At 45.8% G+C, this 24,197-nt stretch overlaps 1 protein-coding gene across 3 annotated transcripts in view; it reads right to left on the bottom strand.

Annotated features, from left to right (window-relative positions):
• Positions 1 to 24,197, bottom strand: part of ASTN2 (astrotactin 2) — a 765,958-nt gene that overhangs the window by 429,149 nt on the left and 312,612 nt on the right. For all 3 annotated transcript variants that reach the window (XM_080667806.1, XM_080667807.1, XM_080667808.1), the window contains one exon: positions 7,683 to 7,850. In XM_080667806.1, coding sequence (XP_080523932.1) covers positions 7,683 to 7,850 — 168 coding nt within the window. The remainder of the gene's footprint in view (positions 1 to 7,682; positions 7,851 to 24,197) is intronic.

Raw genomic sequence — 24,197 nt, 5'->3', positions numbered from 1 at the left:
ATATGTTTAATTTACTTGTCCAAAGCTCCACAACCAGCAATCAGAGAAACAAGGATTTGAACCCGGTTCTATTTTACTCCGAAGGATATCCCAGTTCTACTCTGGTTCACTAAATGCTTGGATGAGGCAATAAATAGATGAATGGATTCATGACTAAATGAATGAGTGTTCTGCTGTTGTCTGCTGTGGTTTGGGCCATAAGATTTTCTATACAGAATTTAGCGTGATACCACACACGCACAGAACTAGAAATTTCACAGTAAGATTCACCTAAGATGACATTCTTCAGAGACAAAGCCTGACCAATAGAACTGTTTGGTGCTCTGTGTTATGGGACTAGAGCACACAGTCCTTGCATGTTTCCTTTCTGTCTTCAAAATGGGAACAAGGAGCAATGGTAGTCTATTCTGGGAAGGAACAAGCCTGCATTGAGACTTCACTGAGGCACGTCCTTGCCTTGGTCCTTGATTGGTCTGTTCTCATCCCACCCACTGTTATGATGGTAAATATTTAATGATTGGCCTTCCAAGGAAAATAAGCCATGCTTTGTAATATTTACTAGTTTTAGTAAATATTAGCCTCATACTAGCCAATTTCCAAGCTAGCTACATGACATAACTGAACAAAGAGATGGGGAGAGAAGATAACAATCAACTCTCAGGAGTCCATACAAGCCAGCTCCAGTACACCATGGATCCAATTCCATAATCAGGTCTGTGAATGGTCCTAATTGTTAAAATCCCTGGAAAAACACACCCGAGCTGGGCTACGATGCAACAGCCAGGAACACCTGGCCAAGTTCACCCATGCATCGTGACCACTACATACTCCTCAGCAGCGGCATCGCCCCACTTTCCTCCTTTTCCCCACTCAGTTGGGAGGAATGAGCTTTCCTACTGACATATCCAGTAAAGCTTGTAAGGCCTGATGAGCAATGCTCGGACTCCATGACTTTGTTCAACCCTATACATCCCACCCATAGAAGAAGGGGCTTATTTGAGGGAAGGAAGCTGAGCCATCTCTGACAGATCCAAGGCTTGGGTATGTACAGTGTTTGGGGACTTGGTTTTTCCATGACGTCCCCCAAATTCTAATTCCCGATGAAAGGCAAAAGAGGGGATGCCCAGCTGTTCCCTCAGGTGTGGATGTTCCCGAAAACGGTCGGACAGATGTGAAGGGCAGTTTCCCTGCTTTGGTGGCCAGTAAAGTCTTACTAAGTCCTTGTGGTTCTCAGAATCTTCAGATCCTTATCTCACTATGAGGTCTCTTCACATTACCTTTCCGATGTCATTTCTCGCCACTCCCCTAGTCCTCTCCCTCCAACCCATGTCAGCACATTCTCTAGGGAACAGCATGACCGCTCCACTCTCTGGTTTCTGGAATCATTCCAAACTTCCCTCCTCTTTTTTTTGCAATCATGAAGTTCCTTCGGCTAAAGTACCCGTCTTACACACTGTCGCTACCGATTACATAAGGCTCTGCTAGAAGGCCATCTTCTCCATGATGTAGCTCCTCAAAGCCCCACCCAGAATACCTCCCTCCCTGTTCTTTAGGCACGGGGTACTTTAGGAGTGCCTGCCCTTGATGTATACCAGATGGTGTCTTTATAGTCGCTGTATATGAGCATATTCCTTTCATCCCTGTGAAAATGTGAAATCCACGAAGGCAGGAACATTGTCCAATGTATCTGTGATTTCTCATAGCACTCGACACAGAGACTTAACAGTTCGGGAATTAAGAAAAATCTTCATTGAATCAAAACTAATGAATTGAAGCAAATTTTGCAAAGTGGGTCTGAGTCAAGCCTCATGAAAATATATGCAGGGATCTTATGTGCCCATTTCCACTCTTCATTTGTAGAGAACCCCATCCATGTATGGCCTGAGGGACTTCTAGCAGTAGGGTGCTTTGCTGGGCACTGGGGTGGGAAGGATACAGGGATAAATTAGATATAGTTCTTGGCTTTAAGTAGGTTACATTTAGCAGGATAGATAAGTTTTTAAGCAACAACTAATGGATTTATACACACACACACACACACACACACACACACACATATATATATATATAGTATATATAATTGATTTCAGAGAGAGAGAGACATAAACATCAATGATAAGAGAGAATCATTGCCTCCTGCATGCCCCACATTGGGGATTGAGCCTGCAACCTGAGCATGTGCCCTGACTGGGAATTGAACTGTGACCTCCTGGGTCATAGGTTGATGCCCAACCACTGAGCAACACTGGTTGGGCAGCAATAACTGGGATGTTTTAATCAGATTTTTAGTCAACAGAGGTTGTTCTCTGATGATACTGTAAATGTCATCCATTCACCAAACAGGGATGAAAGATAGTTAAGTGAATAGAACTTTGGAAGGCAAATAATTAATGACAGAAGACATTCCAGGGAGAGGGAGGAGACAGAACCTTAGTGGGAAGGTAAGGGTGTTTGGGGGACAGTGTGAGTAGGGCAGAGTGGAGAAGGCAAAGAGGGATGAGTCTGGGGAAGTGGCTCAGTGGAAGGGTGAGACCAGAGCATCCTAGAGGTCAGGCAACTGGCACTGGGCAATGCTTTGTGGTATGATTTCTTCAGAGCTGGGCAGTAACTTAATTTGAGCACGTATATAAGTGGATATGGAGGAAGAAGCTAAATAATAGTGCATAGAACTGTTTCAGGGAGCATGGGGAGGGAAAGTTCCTCCCTCCCTCCCTCCCTTCCTCCCTTCTTTCCTCCGTCATTATTTTCTGTGAACTAATTATATGTCAGCATTACGCTAAGTTTTTAAAGACAGAGAGATGAGCAAGGCACATGTTTTGAATCCCCCTTCCTCAGCCCCTAACAAAACGTGCAGTTGGGTGATAGACCCAGACAAGGAAAGGATAAAGACTGTGGACAGGGACAAGACTATGCCACATAAAAGCACAGAGGGTTTTAGAGCAGAGAAGGGGGCCCCTTTATGTCAGGACTGGGGATAGTGAGCCAGGAATTCCTGTGGGAGGAAGGATATTTGGGTTGAATAAAACAGAAATTAAAAGAAGCCCCTGGTCTCCGAGTAAAAGGGGAAGAAAGCTATTTCAGGGGGCAGACACAGTCCGTGAAAGAGATGTAAGTGTGCGAGGGCATGGGGTCTTAGGGAGCTGCAGGTATTGTGCCTGGAGCCCTGGGCACATGGCAAATAGAAGCAGAAGATGAGGTGACATAAGTAAGCGTGGTCTTGTCCGATAATTAGATTAACAGCTAGGGTGGCTGGGCCTTTTATTGCTTGTGTAGAAACAAAAGGACTACTTGGGAGGGAGAGTGTGCAGAGCCTTGCCATCCCAGCGTATCCTTTAAACCCAAAACATCAGCAATCGCTGGCAGCTCATTAGAAATGCGGACTCTTAGGCCCCACTCCAGACCTACTGAGTCTCCACAAGCAGTGTTTCCGAGCACAGACTCCGGAATTGGAATCTGGCTCTGCCATCTGCAGGGGGTACACCTCTGTCCTCTCACCTGTCTTCTCTGGATGTCAATATTCTCAGCAATAAAGCTGAGAAGGTCAGTGGATTCTGTTGACATTTTCAGCTATAAGGTTTGTGTGCGTGAGTGTGTGTGTGTTTGTGTGTGTGTGTGTGTTTAATTCTAGGGGATACTGGTGGAAGAGCTGCTCATTTTTAAAACTGGCTAATGCATGTCTGCTGCCTGGATAGCCCACTGTTTGGAATTGTGCCCTCAAGCCTGTGGCTAAAGGAAATGGTCATTAGAAACCACAGACTTGCACCTGAAGGCAGATTAGCAGGGGAAACCAGGTCAGACCCATACTCAGCATTGTACCGAGCTGGGGTTTCAGGGATCGGGGCAGAGAATAGGATCTCTTCTGTTCCCTCCCACCAATAACCTTCCCTTCTTCTTAAGGAAAGAAAGACAAAAAGGAGCAGGGCCAGATTGAGAGGCACACAATTCTACAAGGCTTACTTGGCTATGGGGTGAGAATTACCAAGAATGTGTGAGTGTATATATGTATGTGTGTGTGTGTGTGTGTGTGTGTGTGTGTGTGTGTGTATGAGAGAGAGAGAGAGAGAGAGAGAGAGAGAGAGAGAGAGAGAGAGAGAGAGCTCTAAAGCCCAAATGTCTGACTGAAGAGAAAGAAGACCCAGCTGTCTGGTCAAATGGTACACTAGAGCTGCATCACATTTTCTAAACAGCTTCCCCAACAGGCCTATGTAAAGCCTGAAAAAGTGTCTGAACAGGCTCCCAACTACACGGTAAGAGAGAATCCTATCTAATAAAGGGGGAATATGCTAATTGACCATCACTCCATCACAAAAATGGCTGCACCCACAGCTGAGGCCAAGTTCCCTTAAGGAGTCTTAACGAGCAATCAGCAGGGACCTGAGGCTATGCCCTCCCCCGCCCCTGTGGGGCTTGACAGGGGACCTCAAGGTGCACTTTCCGTCCTGGTGCTGGGCTAAGGGATCTCAGGCTGCTCCCCCCACCCCAGCGCCAGGCCGGGGGACCTCAGGCCACGCCCCCCACCCAGTGGGGCTTGACAGGGGACCTCAGGCCATGTCCCCCACCTAGTGGGGCTTGATGGGGGACCTCAAGACATGTCCCCCACCCTGTCCTGGCACCGGGCCAGGGGACCTGAGGCTATGCCCCCTGCCCGGCGGGGCTTGACAAGGGTGGGACTGGCTGGGTCTGGATCTAGCCCAATGTGGGGGCAGCCAGGTCTGGGTCTCACGTGATTTTGAGGTGCATGTGGGTGGGCGGGGACTTGACTCTGGGTCCCCCTTTTAATGTGCACAAATTTCGTGCACCGGGCCACTAGTGGTGGTTATAAAGTCAAATCCTGGCCTGACTCTGCAGAGACAGGGTGAGCCTGGAGAAGCCCTGTCCTTACTTCTGAACTGGTGCCCACAGAGCAGTGGGTGAGCCCTGGCCAGTGTGGCTCCGCTGGTTGAGCATCATCCCATGCACCAAGAGGTCGCCAGTTCGATTCCAGGTCAGGGCACATGCTCAGGTTGCAGGTTCGATCCCCGATAGGGGGCATGTAGGAGGCAGATGATTAATGTTTCTCTCTCTCTCTCTCTCTCTCTCTCTCTCTCTCTCTCTCTCTCATCAGTAAAAACATAATCTTAGAGAAAAAGAAGTGGGAGATAACTGGGAGGAGGGAGCACTGGGCCACAGAGACCACTCAGTCTGGGCAGAGGCTGCCCCCTGGCATCTGTGCATGAGTTTTCCAGACAAGATTGCCAGAGAGGAATGAGGCTCCAGAAAAAATACAGCAACACACATGGCAGGAAGGAGCAGAGGATGGGAGGGAGCGAGGAGAATGGACTTCTAATACCAGCTTCATTTCTACTTGCCTTATGACCTTGGCAAGTCTCTTCTCTGTAACTCCTGTGTCCCTCTTTGTGAACATAAATAACGGCCACTTACTGAGCAATAACTATGAATAAGACATTGTGCATTTACCATAAAGAAGAGAGTATGTTATGGGTTTAAAGGTCATCTCTATGCTGTTGACTCATAGATTTCTGTCTCCAGCTGAGACCTCTGCTTTGCATTCCACTTTTGGACCCCAAAGCCCATTTTCCATCTCCACTTGGTGATTAGTAGTCACCTTGAACTTATATTCATAACAACACCTGGGATCTTCCTCACCTCAACCCTGACCCTCCTCCAGCACCTACCTCCTGACCCAGCAAATGGTAAACCCATCCATCCCATTGTTCAGACAGAACAATTTACAATCATCATCGATTCCTATTTCTCACCTCCCATATCCAATAACACAACTTTATCAAATCTACGCCCTACATATATCTGGAATTGGACTGTTTCTCACATCTACTCCCCTAACCCCCTTGGTCCAAGCCACTTACCAAGTCTTGCCTTGATGAGAATCACAGTGCCCTTGAGTGCCCCTGTCAACTGGCCACAGCAGCCAGAGCAATGCCACTGAATGTAGGTTAGAAGACCCATCCTGTTGAATGCAGGTTAGGTCATGTGGTTCCTATGCTCAGAATCCTCCAGTGACTTCTCATCTCACTCAGAGTAAAACCCAAAGTTCTTATCATTCTATCAAGGCACCTAAACCTCCCCTCCACAGTCTTCCTCTTCTCAAGTCTGCCTCCAGCTCCCTCCCCTGGCTTCCCTCAAGCCACAGGGGGGGGGGGGCGGGGGGGGTGTCCTCTTGCTAATGCTGAACCCTGGGCACCTCCCTGTGCTCCTGCCACAGGGCACTGGCCCTTGCTTGTCCCCCCGCCTGGAACGACCTCTCCCCGGATAGGGGCAGGCCTCCCTCCCCCGCTGAAAGCGCCTGTTCAAATGTCCCTTTCTCAGAGAAGCCTGCCCTGACCCTGTCTGGGTAATAACAATGCCGCTCCCACTCCCACCCAGCTCAGCACTAGCTGTGCTCTGTGCTCTCCCAGCATTGACCATCACCTGACAAGCTGTATGTATATTTACCTGCTTGTGTACTAAGATGAAATCTTTCTTTTCCTTCTAAATATATTTTTAAATATATTTTAAATATATTTTTTATTGTTGATAGTATTACAGATATCTCCCATTCCCTCCCTTTTACCCCCCTCCACCCAACCCCTACCCCAGAGGTCTTCACTACCCTATGGCCCCTGTCTATGGGCTATGCATATAAGTTCTTTGGTTTATCTCTTCTCGTCCCCTGAACCCCTCATCACAATGATGGAAATTTTCTACACCTGAGTTATCGAAGAGGTAGCCACTAGTCACATGTAGCTATGGAGCACCTAAAATGTGATTGGGGACCTGAATGTTTACTTTTGTTTAATTCTAATTAAGTTACATTTCAGCAGCCACATGTGGCTAATGGCTATGTCAGACACTGCAGATGTAATGTCTCCCTAGAATTTCAATGTGATCAGGGCAGAGATTTTGCCTATTTTGTTCACTGCTGTGTCCCCAATGCCTAGAAAAATGCCCGGCTGCTCAATAAATACCTGTTGATCGGGTGAATACAGTATTATGCTAGGAGCTTCCCAAGCATTAGCTCATTCAATCTGAACAACAGGCATGCGGGGCAGACGCTATGTTCGTTCTGTGCTGCCGAAGAACACCAGGTAGTCTGTACCCCGTGACCAACATCTCCCCATTTAGGATGAGTTAAATCCTAGAGATCTAATGTAAAGCACACTGAATATAATGAACAACACCCTATTATACATTTGAAAGGTAGTAAGATCTTACATGTCAGCATCATAAAATACGGTATGTGAGATGATGGAGGTGTTAATTTCATCATGGTCGTCATTTCATACTATGTACGTGCATTCAACCATCACATTGTACACCTTAAACTTACATAATGTTATGTGTCAAGGATATCTCAATGAAGCTGGAAAAATGACAGGGAGACCACACTGCTAGTCGGAGGTAGACAGGATCGAAGCTCAGGGATGTGCGATGACATTCCGACACTGCTTTGTTAGAGCTGGACTACAGACTCTCTGAGATTCTGTGATTCTGTGGTTTCCTGAGAACCTTCTCCCTTGTCAGCCAATGGCAGCACATACTTTAAGCACTAAATGGATTGATGGATCTTTACATAAAGCCCCTTGTCAATCCCTCAGAAGCCATGATTCTTAGGTAGAAGAAGGGCAGCCCACCCTCCAGTCCAGATCCTCTCTTCCTCTTTCCCAGCCCCGCCCACGGCTCACCGGTTTCTGGGTCGCAGAGCTGCTCACAGGCATCTGTCGTCCTCTGTCCGCAGAGGTCCCTCACCCATGGGGAGGTGGCGTTGACCTGGTAATACAGGGACAGCTTGGCTGGGTTTAGCCAGTCGGAGATATCCAGGTAGCTCCCTTCGCTCACCACAAAGCTGCTCCCTGTGGGCGAATAGAGAAAGACAGCTACTTTCTCCCTGATTTTAGGTGCAGGTGTGTGTCTCACTGCTGATGCTGCCACCAGGAACACAGACAGTACATATAAGTCACACAACCCCCGCCCCCCATACACACACCCAAAGTCACCTGTTCTCACTCTCTACATGCATGTACACAGTCTACACACATTTACAATGTGCCCTCATGGTGTCAGCAGCCAGTGGAGATAAAGACAAGTGAGGCATGAGAGACAGTTCAACTTAGTGTAATCAGTCAGGCCCTGCGACCGAGCAAGACCTGGGTTCAAACCCTGAGCTCACCCTGGCCAAACACTGATTTTGGGTGAGTCCCTCAATGCCTCTGGGCCTTGTTTACCTCGCCTGTCAATGGGACTTTTAATGGGACCTACCTCAGAGGGTTACTGTAAGAATGAAATAAAATAAGGTAGATAAAGTGCTCAGCCAGTTGCTGACTTGTCCTAGTAAAGAATGATGCAATATTAAAATCTGAAAGAAAAAGAAAGTGAATGTCCCTGTCAACCTAGCCATGTCCTCTGGAACAGGGTTCACCGCTGTCCACTGGGGCCAGGTGTGAGAGACCAGTTGAGCATCAGGGAAATAGCATAGCTTCTTGGCATGGCTTTTGTTGTTGTTTGTTTGTTTGTTTTTCTATTAGAGAGAGAAAATCAAAGAAATCTCGAGCACCTCTAAAAAAAAGCAGCACCTGTGCAGCTGAAATACCTCAATGCTGGGAAACAATAGGGAGGTGGAGTTTGGGGTGAACTGGGCACTGTAGGTTCTATTGAAAGGGAGCAACTGCACCCCAGCGCAGCCAGCTCTGGCCAAGTGAGGGGAAAGGCCAGCGAGCAGATCTTCAGTTTCTTCAGGAGAGACTCGAAATCCAGATTTTTATGGTAACCAACCAATTTTGAAACAATGGCTTAAATTTGTTATTGAAAGCAATTTATGCTCTAAAATGTTCCTCTTTAATACACACAGATATGTATGCACATATACATGTATGCATGTGTGTTTATGTATGCACATGTATATGGATTACATACATATATGCACATATATACATTCTTTGTGGGGCAAGGAACAGACATCCTTCAGGATGGCTGCATATAGAGTGTAAATGGTGGTGCCTGTATTTTGCAGTATACCAAAGGTAAAATTTTACAGGGGAACAAAGGTTCAAATAAGACCAGACTCCACCAAGCTGGATTTGGAGAACTGTTCTAGATTCATGCAGATCTAGGGATCACAGCAGCAGGAGATCTTAAATAGTTTCATAATGAACATGACTCAGCTCCTCTCCCTGCATTTTCTTCTCTCTCCCTCACTCTCTACCAACAAAATCTTTCCATGTATACAATGCAAATTTCCAAAGAAAGGACTCAGTTAATAGGCATCAGATGGGTTTGAGAGCAACCTCTCTGCCAGGTCATATCAGACCCTGCTTGTTGACCAATGGTTGGGCTCCTCTCAGCTCTGGGGCCCTGCTATGATCCAATGGGCAACAGCCAGAGGCGGGATCACATCAGACCTTACCTGACTGCCCTGAGGATCTAAGATGCCCTTAGAAGAGTAAGGAGACGGCAGGCAATGTTATCTTTTCTAAGTCACACAAATGTTGTGGCTGATATCACCCCATAGAATAAGCACAGTAGACAATGGGATTTGGGGCAAGGATAAAAGAGGAGTCTACAGGAAAAGCAAAAGGAGCAGATAGCATCAGGCTCCGAGATAAGAAAATGGCCGTATTTGAAGTTGGCCTTAAAATCTTTGGCAGCTGAACAGAAAAGAAGAAGTCTGCTGGATCCCATATTTCAAATCTCTGGCAAGGGAAGATATGCAAATCTATCCGCAAAGCCATATTTCCCCCTTTGGAACTGAGCCCAAGCCAAAACATGGCACATGGGTCCTTATGTGAGGCACCAAACATCACTATCGACTACAGATTTTTCTTTTGAAAAGCACAGTCGTGCTGTTTAAAAGGATAATCGTTGTATTTATTCTCACTAAAGACTGAGGGATGGATATTGAATTCTGTCCCAGGGCTGCGTCTGGCTAATCCCACCACTTCGGGAAAGCTACGGTGCAGGGATAAAGAGAAAGGAGTCAGCAAGACGTGCATTCAGATCTTCCCCCTGCTGCTTACCAGCTCTGCAAACTTGGGCAAGAAAACAAACCCTCAGTCGTCTCATATGAAAGTGTGAATTGTGACTATCTCTACACAGGGTTAACATAAAGATTAAGTGAGACAATGTGTTTCTCTCGGGTCCGATTCCCCAGGAACCAGACTCAAAGGTAGAGCCTGGCACTCAGGAGGCTGTGGAGGTACACCCTTGTAAAGGGATGAGCAAAGTGGGATTGGGCAAGAGAGAGAAGTCGAATTGTCATACTGCTGCAGCAAAGACCTCAGCTCATCTCCTAGGGAGCAAGGAGCTGGGGCGGTCCTTCAGAGTTTTCCCAAATCAGGACAAGAACATCAGGTCATTGTGCCTCAGCATTAGCCAGTCACAGGCTGTGGGCTATTCCTGGAGAAGAGACGTAAACTTGGGTGAAGTGGTCCCTTTCGATGGATGGCATTTCTCCAAGACAGACTTGGAGCAAGCTGTCAGCCACCAACAATCCTGGCAGCTGGGAAAGGAGTGCCTATGTTCTAACGAGAGATGTGGACACAGCAAATCTCCATACAATATGCACAATATGTGAAGTCCCTGGCACACAGTGAAATCTCAACTCACAGGAGCTATTTTGACTACTATTTTGATTTCTTACAAATTTGGAAGCTCTGAATGCAAAACCAGTTAATAGATCTCTCTCAAATCTGAGGAATGTGAGTGTCTTTGGAAGGGACTAACTCAAACGCAGGTTATCCTTGACTTCTTCAGAAAGATGTTCTTACAAGTTCTGTGGTTGCTTTAATGGCAGAAGCGAGTCACTATCCTTCGAACACCCTCTCTGCTCCAGTCCCTGGGGTGAATGTGTTACGCATCCTGCTTTCTAATCCTTATGAGAGCCTTGCAAGATAAATATTTCACCCTTTTACAAATGACAACAGGAGGCTCAGAGAGCAATGGTTTTAGCCAAATTTGTACAAAGAGTAAGTGGCCAAAATAGAAACTGCAGCATCCAAGCTGGGACCGCCCATTATTCCAGGCTGTCATGAGAATCAGGGGCTTTGGTTGGATTCTCTGGCCCTCTGTGGTCCTCCCACCCTCTGTGCAGCCCCCATCAGTGTGCATCCTGTCGCGTGGGAGGGCTTTTGCTTTCTCTGATAGACTATGATTTCCTACAGGGACGAGGTCATGAGTTATTCATGAGCCCTTATCAATCAAGCCCTCAGTAAAATGGCTGGCACATACTGGAAGTTTAGTGAGTGTCTTCGGAGTGAATTAATGAAATCAAGGTTCCACGCTTGACTGGTGGGAACTTCAACTCCCTCTATCCTGGGATTGTGAGGCAGGAATGCCTCCAACACTGATCTCAAAGTTTAAGTCTTTCCATCCTGTGAGAGCCAGAATACAAAATCAGCCCTTCAGAGCCTCCCCGGTTCCAACCCAAAACTTGAACTTCACTATCATGCGTCCTGAGCTCTGGTTCACCCCAAGGGCTTGTGATGTGGGTGGTTCAGGTGGAGATGCTGGGGGACTCAGTGTGACAAGGCCAGGCCATATGGCATAGAGATAGCACATCAGGTAGTTAAAGGAGGTAACTGTGCAAATGCAGTCATCAAGGCTTAATTCATGTGTCCATTTAACCATTTACTAAACCCCTCTTGCACAGACAGAGAGAATGAGAAATAGCCGAGATCCGTCAAGAACATGATGGACTACCAAGGGCGTGGGCATTCATGGCTATAATACAACCTTGAGTGTGGTAAGAACTGCCTGAAAAGAATGGGCTTGTCTTGGATCTAGGAGAAGGAAAAAAGGGGTGTCGGAGACCAGTTTGAAATGCTGGTCTTTAAGCCAGACATTGAAGGACATGAAGAAGAATGATGAGCGAGGCAAAGTTGAGGTGGCATTTATATGTTAAGGCCCGCCTTCTGAGTTGGCTCATACTGTTCTTAATCACTCTAATACTTAGACAGTATTCCGCTCAACCTGTAGCCATATATGCCATGTTATAGATTCATTCATTTACTCATGCATATATTCTTCATTTAACAAAAAGAAGACCTACTATGTGCTAGTTCCTGTCCCAGGATCTGGATGTGTGTCCACTGAGAACTTGAAGTTCAAGAAGGGAGTTTAAGATGCCAAATCTAAGGCAAAACACAAGTGCTTTTTGTCCCCTCTTTCTTACTCTCTCATCTAGAATGCACGTTTTTTTGAAGGTAAAGACCATGAACACAAATGCATCATTCCATGTGTCTCATACTTCTCTAGTTTTCCAGTGGATCCTGTTTTATTTTCTTGGCTTTAGATAAAAAGTGCCCTGCTTTTTCTGGGTGCTGAGATTCTTCTTTGTGCTCAAAGCAATCTCCCCAGAGAGTAAAGACTCTGGAATGAAACTTTGCCAAAACCTCAACTTTAAAATGTCATGTTTCCTTATTTTTAAATATATATATATATATTCCCCCCCCCCCCCCACGGGCTTGTGGGAATATACATCATCTAATTAGGCAAATGGATTTTCAGTTCAGCCCAATCATTTCCTTATCTACATCTGAAGCTCGGCGTTGCTCAGGGGACTGCGCGGGCACGGAGGTCCTCATTAACTCTGATCTCCAATTACACTGATTATAAGCCTGCTTCTGTGATTGTGCAGCACAGATCAGGGGTGAGCTGGGAGCTCAGGCCATTCCGTAGTGTTCCATGAAACCCAGAGGCACATCAGTCCCCAAAGAAACAGAAGGTTACAGATGAGAACTAAAAATACTACAGATGGAGGTATCACCAGCCAAGACTGCCCAGAGAGCCAGAAGGTAGGAGCAGAGCCCCTTCGTTACATCTTGGATCACGACACAGACCCATGAGGACTATGGACAGAACGTTTCAAAGAGGTCTCTGGACACAGAGCTGAATGGGAAGCAGAGGGGTGAAAGGTTACATCCATGGCTGAAAGACGCTTTTCACTGATACAGCTCAGGGAACTGTTCTGGCCCAAAGTACTCCTCCCTCTTTTCCTTCCCTCTTTCTCTGGGTGCAAAAACAATTAAAGATTTCCTGTCTTCTGTTACATTGTGTATCCCACAGAACCCGTCAGTCAGTGCCTTGAATTTGGGAGAAATGTCTTTCCAGGGGACAGGGTGAAAAACAAACTGTGACGACGCAGAAATGAGGAACCCATCTACCTCCCACCTCATACACCCATGGAGAATACTCCTTCCTCTCTCCCTGGTCCACAGAGCCCTAGGTCAGGCTTGAGTACATCCCGCCACCTGCTATCAAGCGGGAGCTACTGAAGGAGTGAGCACCTGACCTCTGCAAACATGGGGGAGAAGCTAGAGTGTGAGGGTTTGTGAGTGGGCAGAGCCTACCTGGATGACTGGGAACGCTCAGTCTCTAGGGCAGGGGTGGGGAACCTTTTTACTGCCAAGGGCCATTCTGATGTTAATAACATCATTTATTCCCCCCCTCCCCAACACACACACACAAAATTATCAGCTTAAAAATTAGCCTGCTATATTTGGTCAAACATTTAATTAACTCACTCATAATGCCTTGGCAGGGCCAGACCAAATGATTTTGTAGACCTTATGTGGCCCGAGGGCCAGACGTTCCCCACCCCTGCTCTAGCATCATGGGGTGGAGTGTCTGAGTCCTCAGACACTTACCTCTGTGCCTTCAGCTCCTGATCTACTTCCAGCTCTCTTCCCTTCTGCCATTTTCTTTGCCTTTTCCCTGGATCAACATCAACCTATACCTCTGTACTATTTCTGCCTGTTAAAAACTGACTTGTGTCCACCCCAAAATTCATGTGTTGAAGTCCTTACCCCTAGGACCTCAGAATGTGCTGCATTTGGAAATAGGGTCTTTCACGAGGTAAACGAGGTTACGTGAATCATCATGGTGTTTCTACTCTAATATGACAGATGTCCTTATAATAAAAGGAAATTAGGATGCAGACACATAGAGGAAAGACCATGTACATAGAGGAAAGACCATGTGCAGACACAGGGAGACGCCAACCCTCTGCAAGCCCAGGAGAGAGGTCCTCAGAAGGAACCAGACCTGCCAACATCTTGATTTTGAATGTCCAGCCTTCAGAACTGCGAGGAGACAGATTTCTGTTGGGTAAGCCTCCCAGTGGGCGGTACTTTTTTATGACAGCCCTAGCAAATCAATATGCCACCTGTCTTATTGGACAGCTATCTCTTACCCCTGCCATTGCCTCCATTTATTAACCTTTGTTTGTGTCAAGGATCCCCAGGGATCACTTCTCAGAATAAAGTTTCCAAATGTAGAAAACATTATGGCTAGTATCTGAACCAATAACTGGAATACAGTTGTACCCATGGATCCCTTGGGGCTCCGTGGAGCCCAGGATAAAAATGCTAATCTGAGCTAAGCTATTTCCATCCATTCCACAGGCGACCAGTCTGCCGACTGACCTGATTCCAAATCTGTCCAGCATCTCTGGATGTGAGAGGGCGTGGCAACAAGTTCATGATGAACATGCAGTCCTGGTAAAGTGTGTGACTGAGGTGCCAATGACAAAGAGAAGAAGACTAAGAAAACACGGAGCCATTCCAAGGGCCATTTTAAAGAGGGTCAACCTCTTCCTTTTCATTCATTACATGGAAACAGGTTTTTTTTTAAAGCTCTGAAGCATAGATCAGAATTTTAATTTTTAAGAGTGTTAGAAAACTTTGAGTTTCTCTCACCCAGAGTTTCTCAACCTTTTTTTCTTTTCAACTAAGGAGTCTTTTTAGACTTTTTCTTTCTTCAATTACCTGCCACCCATAAAATGTAATGTATATACTTTCATGTACGTTTTGCTGTACATAAAAATAGTGCTTGTACCCCCCACCCTAAGTCAATTTTCATATCTTTTAAGTATTGCTGTCCACACTGAGAATGAATGCTCTATTGAGAGATAATCAGAGGGTTAAGGAAGGAGAGGGATGTGTCCAAGATCCCCCTGGGATTAGTGAGATAACTAAACTAGAACCTAGACTTTCTGACCCCCGACCTCTTAATGCTGTGAGGGAGATGAAGGTCAGAGAGGTGAACTGACTTTCCCAAGGCACCAGGGCTGGACCAGAACTCAAGCCCAGTGACTTCCAGCCCAGGGCTCGTCCCAGGATTTCAGGCTGACAAACAAGAACAGATCCCAAGCCTGGCTGGTGTTGCTCAGTGGTTGAGCCTCTAGCTATGAACCAGGAGGTCACGGGGAGAAGGGGCGTGCAGGAGGCAGCCGATCAATGATTGTCTCTCATCATTGATGTTTCTATCTCTCTCTCCCTCTCTGAAATCAATAAATATATATATATATATATATATATATATATATATATATATATATATATATTTTTAAAGAAGAATAGATCCTAAAAGAAATGTGAGCTGTCAGGAAGCTAGAGCTCCCTCACTGGGAGTGTGACATCGTAACACCCTTGAGAGGCCCAGGGCATGGAACACAGAGGAACTCTTCACTAAGGATTCCTACAACAGAAGACTGGAGAGAGGGACAGGCCACCAGTTTTTTAAATGTTCTATGTTAGAAAAATAGTGACTTGCAAATGAAGCTGTACGGAAGCCTCATTTCTTCTCCCCAAAAGGTTTCCCTAGAGAGCCAGACCCACATCTACTGCAGGCGATGTAGGCAATTGTTATGTTTCTACCATTTTCTGTCACCCCACCTCAAACCATGATCAAAGACTGACTACCACCGACTGCCGCAGAACTCCCCACGCCTTTACGTATCCCTGATCCTGCTTCAAAGTTCGGTGAGGGGTGTTTGAGTCTGGACAAAAGAGGTTTGAAGTATTAAAATTTCAAAAAATTATTTTTCTCCTCAGGAATATAACAATGTGGTAGCAAGGTAGGCAGCGGGGGGGTGGGGGGTGCGGTGGAGCGGAAGAACAAAGTCCTGAAATGTTTCTCATTCTAGTTTAAGTGTGGTTAAAGGAAAGCATCCATGTACTTTCCACTTCAGATTTTTTTTTTAACTTTCTTCATTACTTCATTGGGAACTTATGCATCAGGTCCAATTTCACTGTTGGATTTTCTTTTGATCAAAGAGCAGTAATTCTTTTTCTTGTTAATCCTCACCAGAGGATATTTTCCATTAATTTTTTTTTTAGAGAGAGTGGAAGGGAGGGGGAAAGACAGAGAGAGGGAGAATCATTGATGTGAGAGAGACACATCAACTGGTTGCCTCCCACACATGCCCAGACTGGGGCCAGGGATACAGCCTGCAACTGATGATGTGCCCTTGACCGAAATCTAACCCGCAACCCTTCAGTCCACACGCCGACGCTCTATCCACTGAGCCAAACTGGCCAGGGCAAAGATCAGTAATTCTTGAATAAACACAGTGGACAGCTGCCCCCAAACCTCAGAGGTCCTTTAGCTCTGACTGGCTAAGAGTGAAAAACTTCCCTCTCTGTCTGCTGCCAAGTGAGATATGGGCTTAGATGGGAGGTAACAAGCCGGATTCTGGCATTACATAAGCCTGGATTAGATCCCAGTCTAATCACCGAGGGTCCCTGTGACCCTGAAACGAATCACTTGACCTTGGCAAGTCTCCTCCTCCATTGCCTTATCTGCACAATGGGAATACTTCAGAGATACTATAACTGTTAAATAAAATGCATGGGATTGCCTACAGACAGGGCCGTGCCTGGCTAAGGCTGCTGTGTTCCAAAGGACACTATTCCAGGGGACGAAATTTACATAGCATTCTACGTATCATTGTACATATAGCCATATACATCCTCTATGTTATTGTGTATTCCATATATGTATATACATTTGGATAACTGTGTGCATCTATGTATAGATGCATACATATATGTACACATAAGCTCAGATAGTTCTATGAATAATTGTATCCAAAGTGACTAGGGCCTTCTGGAGTTGTGCAACATGGTGATCCTACCTGGGACACAGTAAGACAATAGGCCCATTTAAAGAAACACAAACCCAAAAACTACCATCCCCCAGCCTAACCCAGTATGCTCGGTTCTCCTATGCTGACTCACAGCTTATCCCAGTAGCATCTCCTGTTAACTTTACAAGGTCCCGGGTGAGTTGCGCAGGGCAGGGGTGAGGGATACTACTTTAAGATGTGCTGTGGGCGTGAGGCAGCACTGTAGAGGCCCTAGGAGAATGCCTGGCGCATGAGTGTGTAATGAGCAAACACAACGTGTGGCTAAGACAGGACTGGCTGACGGGGCTAACATATGAATGAACGCACCGTGTGACTTTCCAGATTCATCAACTAAGCTGCGTCCCCTGCACTGTTCCCGCTTCTCTGGGTCCACCCTCTTCTATAAAACATACACTGATTTTTACCTTTCCTAAAATATCTGCGCAAACATCAGGCAAAGCTGGCTCACAACGGTGATCCCTAAGAATAAACCGTTAGCAATGCCTCCCAGATCTGTTTCATGAATACACTGTGGGTTCCTTATCAATGGACCAAATTAGGCCCAGGCACCTGCCTGCTTCTGTGTCTCTCATTGTCAGTGTATGTGTGTGTACATACACGTGCGTGTGTGTGTGTGTTCCTTTCTCTCTATATCTCTAGCCTCCTATTCTCTTTTGTCCAGAAATAAATTAGGTGGGGGAAAACAGACCTTGGCACGGGCAAACCTGGATTCAAAAAGCGCCCTTCCCACTTATATCTGAATGACCTTGAGAAATGCTTACTATTTCTTTCCTCTGCTTCCCCATTTAAAAGAGAATGAATACTACTTAACTTGCTGCATTTGCATTGAAGATTTTTTTTAATTACATTTATTGGGGGTGACATTGGCCAAGTGCATTGAATATTAAAGGTGACTGTGTGAGCACCTGGCTTATTGGATGTACTGACCAAATGGGTGTTTTTCTTTTTATTGCTGCTATTAATCTAATTGACCCTAGAAATAACTCTGGAGGGCAGGTGTTACTTTTATCCCTATTTTATAGAAAAGGAAGTTCAGGAAGGCTAAAAGTGCATGTCTCAAATTGCTCAGCTGGGAAGTTGATGATTCCAAGTAAGAACTCAGTCTGACTGCCTCTGAGTCTTGTGTGTGTGTGTGTGAGTGTGTGTGTGTGTGTGTGTGTGTGTGTGTGTGTGTGTGTGTGTTTGGCGTGTGTCTATATTCATCTCTGGTTACTTCTCTAAGTACTCAGCTTCTCATGGTGGCTGAAACATAAATCAGACCATGGTAAGAGCGTGTGACACACAGAGAGAGAAATGGCAGGGAGAAGGTGACATAATATTGTAATTCAATACTTAATGTCTCCAAAGACATGTAATACATCCTCCTGACATTTCCAGAAGATATTTTCTGGAAACTGGACAATAATTCAAATTAATGCTAAGCCTAAATCTAATTGTTTTATGATGCTACCAAGGACTATGTGCGGCAAAGCTTCCAAAAATCTGAGGTTTCAAGTTAGATTGATGGAATAGATTTCAATGCCTGGCGCAGATGAGAACAGCTGCCTAAATGTTATAATATTGGTACCTGGAGCAACGTAACAAAAGAGATTCGCAGCTCAGCCAAAGTGTAGTGTTCGTGGCAATCAGCCCTTCACCAGCCAAACCCTACCATGGATTCTGGGAAAGGTAAGGGGAGAAAGGTAAGATTTTTATTGAGGCCCAAATGAAGGTCTTGAAGCATAAACAGGACACAGAAGGGCTGAGATCTACGTTTCTGCTATATGAGATGTGAAGGATTAATTTTTTTCATTCTGTTATCAGAGGGGTTAGTGGGGCGTAGCTTGCAGACACCAGGCTCTGGAACTCCAATCCTGCCACTTACGAGCTAATGGACTTTATGCCCATTACTTGACTTTGTGGGCTTTGGGGCTCCCCTTCAATAAAGTGGGGACAATAATGCCTACCCCTCACTCCTGTGCACCAAGGCACATGGAGATGGCTGATGAGGAAAGCACATGACCCAGGAATATACAGGATCTTATCTCAGGTTTCAAACACACCAATAGCAAACCAGGAAGAGTGTGTGTGTGTGTGTGTGTGTGTGTGTGTGTGTGTGTGTGTGTGTTGGCTTGAAGAAGGAAAGGTGGTAGTATCAATGAAATAATGTTCCTTGAAAATAAAATGGTATATGTGATGTTTCTGAGATAGAAAATAAGTTGGATTCTGTTTTCAGTTCAAACTACCAGTATACAACATAATGTTAACTGAACTGGGGGATACACAGACCACTTAGCATATATTTATATGTTTGCTTTCCAACTTGATTGACCTTTTTGGGGTGCTAAGTATCTGAAAGAGCACAGAGGCTAAAACCCACACCATGATTTTGTGGATCCGAACCGAAGTCCATGGTGCAGTTTCACCATTTACACAATGGGAATGGGCAGTAGCAGAGGCCACATGAAAACCAAGACATAAATGAACAGGATTTTGCTTTTGCAAAGAACCTGTCAATGTTCTGTATGTTTGTTGTTATTAAATTCATTTAGATGATGAGGCCCTTTTGTCTTTTTTTAGAGAAAGAGTCTAGTACAGTGTTTAAGAGCAGAAATACGGAGCCAGGCAGCCGGTATTTATGTTCTAACCCTGCCACAAACTAACTGAGTGATAACGATCCAGGGAAATGGGCCTTGGTTTCTCAGCTATAAAACTGTGGGTAATAATTTCAGCAATGTAGGAGGCAATGTATGTAAATTAAATTTCTGTTGTTTCAAATTACTCACGTTCAATGTAAATGAGGTAATATATATAAAGTATTTAAAACAGTACCTGGCACATAATAAATGCTTAATAAGTGTTAGTTATTCTTAGACTATTTCTACCTACACATATGTGAGAATACTATTGTGAAATACCAGGGCATGCTGTCTCGTTCAAATACGATTTGGCAAAAACAACAAACACAATAACTGAGATTCCTGCTTAAACAACGTATTAGCTTGGGATAGAACAGTGTAAACAAAAGCTCCTTCTGTGACTCGTTCCTGTTTTCTAATTGCCTGCTCCTGCTCTGGCCCTCAGCCAAGCGCCAGTCGTTAGCCACGCCATGGACACATACACGTCAGATGTGTACATATAGGAACAGGCACACACAGCGCCTGTTGCTTCTCGTGGCTGCAAAGAAATGACATTAAAAGTGAGTGATTTGAAACAAGTGAGGTTTAATTAAAAACAAAATTAAAAGTTGTTCCAAGCCCGGTGCTTCAGCCAGCAAGACTCAGAGGAAATTAGGAAGAACTGCTAATAGCTGGATCCAATTCAAGAGCCTCTATGAAGAGAGCGAAGAACAAAGTCGCATTCTCTTTAGATGAAACAATTAAAGATCTCTTCTGAGAAATACTCGCCAACAGTATCCCAGGGCCAACAGGAGCGTGGTCTGCTGGTGGGTTGCTTCTCTGACTCTCTCATTTCCATGATGGGAAAGTGCCCTGAGATTCCCCCAAGTGGCATCGTCCATGGCAACAGAGAAGGACAGGGATTTTGAAAAACCAGACTTAAATGAGTGGAAGGTGGGGATGAATTCCTTAAAAAAAAAAACAATTGTCACTCACTGTCTGAAACTCTATCTTACCTTTGAAATTTCAAATAATCAGGCTACTAAGAAAAATTCTAGTCCCTCTCAAATTATGGACCTCAAATAACGAGTCAGCAAGTGTCGGCTGAGAATTGGGGACTGTGTGCCAGGATGACTATATCATTTGGCCAGAGCGCAAAGTGATGGGAGATGGTCAAAGATAAGGCTAAAATATATTCTGGCTCTCATGTTCTACAGTTTAGAAAATTTTGCCAAGCTGCCTACTATGCAATATGCCTACACTGTGCCGGTACCCACACTCTTCCTCCTCCACCATTTAAAAAAATATAGATACTTTTATTGATTTCAGAGAGGAAGGGAGAGGGAGAGAGAGATGGAAACATCAATGATAAGAGAGAATCACTGATCAGCTGACTCCTGCACACCCCCACTGGGGATCGAGCCTGCAACCCGGGCATGTGCCCTGACCCGGAAGCGTACCGTGACATCCCAGTTCCTAGGTCAATGCTCAACCTCTGAGCCACACCAGCTGGGCCTCATCTGCCATTTTTAATTGATCCTATATTTCGGATGCGATACCAACTCCAGGCCTCTATTCAGGACTCTGCTTCTATGGCAGGTCCCCTGCCCAAAATGTTAATGCTGCATTTGAGTTTATGCAGCAAATGGAGTCTTCCTGCTCACAGGTCAATCAGCACCAGTATGGGGGCTGGGGACCGACCACTTTCTCCATCCCCCATCCTGGCCCTAATACTGCAGCGAGACATCACCTGAAATATTATTCGAATGACTCCAGCCCTCAGGAGAGCAGCCTTCAGAACACAGAGGCAGCCGGTACTAACAGTTTTCATCCAGGCAGGATTTGTAAAGGTCCTAACCCTGCATGTTCCTCAAAGTTGCTTGCATTTTTCTTTTCTTCTTTTTTTTCTACAAACACAGCCAAGGCTCCTGAATTGAACAACAACAGAGTCTTCACAGTCAGTCTGGTTTGGAGTGTGTCAGCATCCCTGTGTTGCAGAAGACGGAGCTGCATCACGGGGAAGGTGGAGTTAGGGTTTACACCCATGTATTCTGGTGTGGGCGTTCATGCTCATCACCCCACACTTCACTGCTGGGTAAAAGTGTTTTTATTTGTATGTTTAGAGTCACCAAACTCTCAGGTAGCAGTTGTCTCTGACCCCTTCCCCTTCTCTGCCCCTCCTTACAATTAGTTGCTAAATTGCCTTGGTTCTAGCGCTACAGGCATGCCCTTAAGCTCATTCCCACTTCCAATGCCCTTGTTCAGACATTAACATATAGACTAAATGTAACATCGCCCCCACCCCCAGCCCCGCCCCGCATAGACTCCCTGCCTTGTCCCCTTAAACTCACCTTCTACACTGTGCTGGTTCAGTCCACAAATCCTTGTAAAATGGTGAATGTGTACCGGATATTTCACAGGAGCAAGACAGGTACACCCTCTGCCCTTCAGCTTTTAGGAGCATTAGCAGGCGCTATTGTTTACTGAGCATTGATTAGTGCCAAGCGCTGGCCAAGTGCGTCCTAGTCAATCGTTCAGTTGCCCTTTGAGGTGGTTTATTGTTATGCCATTTCACAGAGGAGCAGACTGAGGCTTAAAGGTGAAATAACCAGCTCAGTGCTACACAGCTAGGAAATGTTCAAGGTAGGCATTGAACCCAAAGAGTGTGGTTCTACAGCTGAGACTCTTAGACATGGAATAAGTCGTTTTATTTTATTATTATTTTCTTTAACATATCTTTATTGATTTCAGAGAGGAAGGGAGAGGGAGAGAGATAGAAACATCAATGATGAGAGACAATCATTGATCAGCTGCCTCCTGCATGCCCCCTACTGGGCATCGAGCCTGCAACACAGGCATGTGCCCTGACTGACAATCAAACCATGACCTCCTGGTTCATAGGTTGATGCTCAACCACTGAGCCATACCAGCTGGGTGGAATAAGTCATTTTAAATGAGCTGAGTGCCAAAAGGAAAAGTCTGGGACCATTTAACAGGAAAGCCTAACTTAGATGATGAGGGCGATAATGACAACCACACCAATAAAAACTAACATCACTGAGTGCTTCCAGTTTGCCAAACATTCTACTAAATATTTGACAAATATCTCATTCATTGTTCCTAAGAGGGAGGGACCAGTACGCCCGCTGTACAGATTAAGAAACAAGCCAGAATGGTTAAGTGACATCAAACAACTGTGCATTCATAGCCTGATCTTTTAATTGACATCTTGCGTTGCTTTTTGCACAAGCAACTGTGTCCCCTAAACCAGTGGTCACCAATCGGTGGTCCATGGACCACTGGTGGTCCATGAGGTCTGAAAGGTCGGCGATCGCTGCCCTAAACTCTCTTGTTTAAAATCTTCCAGTGGTTTCATGAGCCCCGACCACCTCCACAATAAAAGCCCAACACGGGAGACGCCTGTTCTTCCTGTCCACTCCCGCTTTTGTCCTGCCCCGGCCACATGGAGTCCCTGATATTCCAGGTGCTGCTCCTATCCCCCTTTTCTCGTGCTACTTCCTGCGACAGGAAGATGCCCCTTGTCCTCACTCTTATCTCCAACAGAGCAAACACTCTCGCGCCCAATCCCTGCCCATCCAGTTTCTTCCAAGGGGATATATCCCCTTGCCCTAGAGCAGTGGTCGGCAAACTCATTAATCAACAGAGCGGCAACCGCGGCTCACAAGCCGCATGTGGCTCACGAGCCGCGGTTTGCCGACCACTGCCCTAGAGCTTTGCCCAGATGTGTGCAGTGGTGAACACTCCAGGCCTCCCTGGCAGCCTTCTGTCTTGTCTGTGCGCCCCACCTGGTCCAGATTATGCTCTGTCTTCTGTGGTAGTCCTGCTTGATAGCTACCCTGTCATTTTAAATAACATGTATGATCCCCTTGAGGGCACAATTAGCACTTTCTGGGTGCCTGTTATGGTGTATTTTCATGTCACTCTCTAGTTCATCCTCACTGCCACCCTGTGACTCAGGGGCTAAGAGCTATACTTTTATAGATGGTGAAATTGATGGTTCAGAGGAGTGAAGTGACTCATCTCAGCTGCATAGTTAGAGGTGGAGGAATGCAGATCTGAACCTGAGGTTTCCAGATTCTGTTGATTTCAGAGAGGAAGGGAGATGGAGAGAGAGATAGAAACATCAATGATGAGAGAGAATCGATTTCCCAATTCTAAATCTCACACTGTTTTAGGGCTGACTGTGTGTGAGTTTGTCCTAGAATACGAGTCCGGACACTCAGCAAGTCAGCAGAAAAGACTTAATGAAGGGATTTACCAAGAAAGCCCAAATGGGAATTGGGGTTAAAGCAGAGGAGGGGTTCAGGGGTGTCCAGGCTTCAGGAGTGATTCGGGCTGAGGGTAAGATACCAGGTCTTTAGCAGAGTCTCAGAAAGTTGCCAACAGCTGCCAAAAGGCCCAGGACTGTGCAGCTGCAGATCTATTTCGCTTAGGTTATCCAGGGAGCAGTCAGGGAGGAAGGCCAAACAGCAAGATTCTGCTGGGCACCAGAGCCAGGATGGGGAGTGGTCAGGGAAGTGGGAAGGATGTTGAAAGAGAGGGTGCAGGGCAGAAGGGATGTGCGGGCTCCCAATGATTCCTCTCGTCTCATCATTTCCCCTCTGAATGTGATGCAGAGTTCCCCTCCCACACTGTTGCTGACACCCAAGATGTTCAAGGTC

The sequence above is a fragment of the Plecotus auritus genome (genome assembly GCF_963455305.1).
Source record: "Plecotus auritus genome assembly, chromosome: 5".
Classification (NCBI taxonomy): Eukaryota; Metazoa; Chordata; class Mammalia; order Chiroptera; family Vespertilionidae; genus Plecotus; species Plecotus auritus.
The sequence above is the reverse complement of the archived record's forward strand: the minus strand, read 5'-3'. Positions and strand labels throughout refer to the sequence as shown.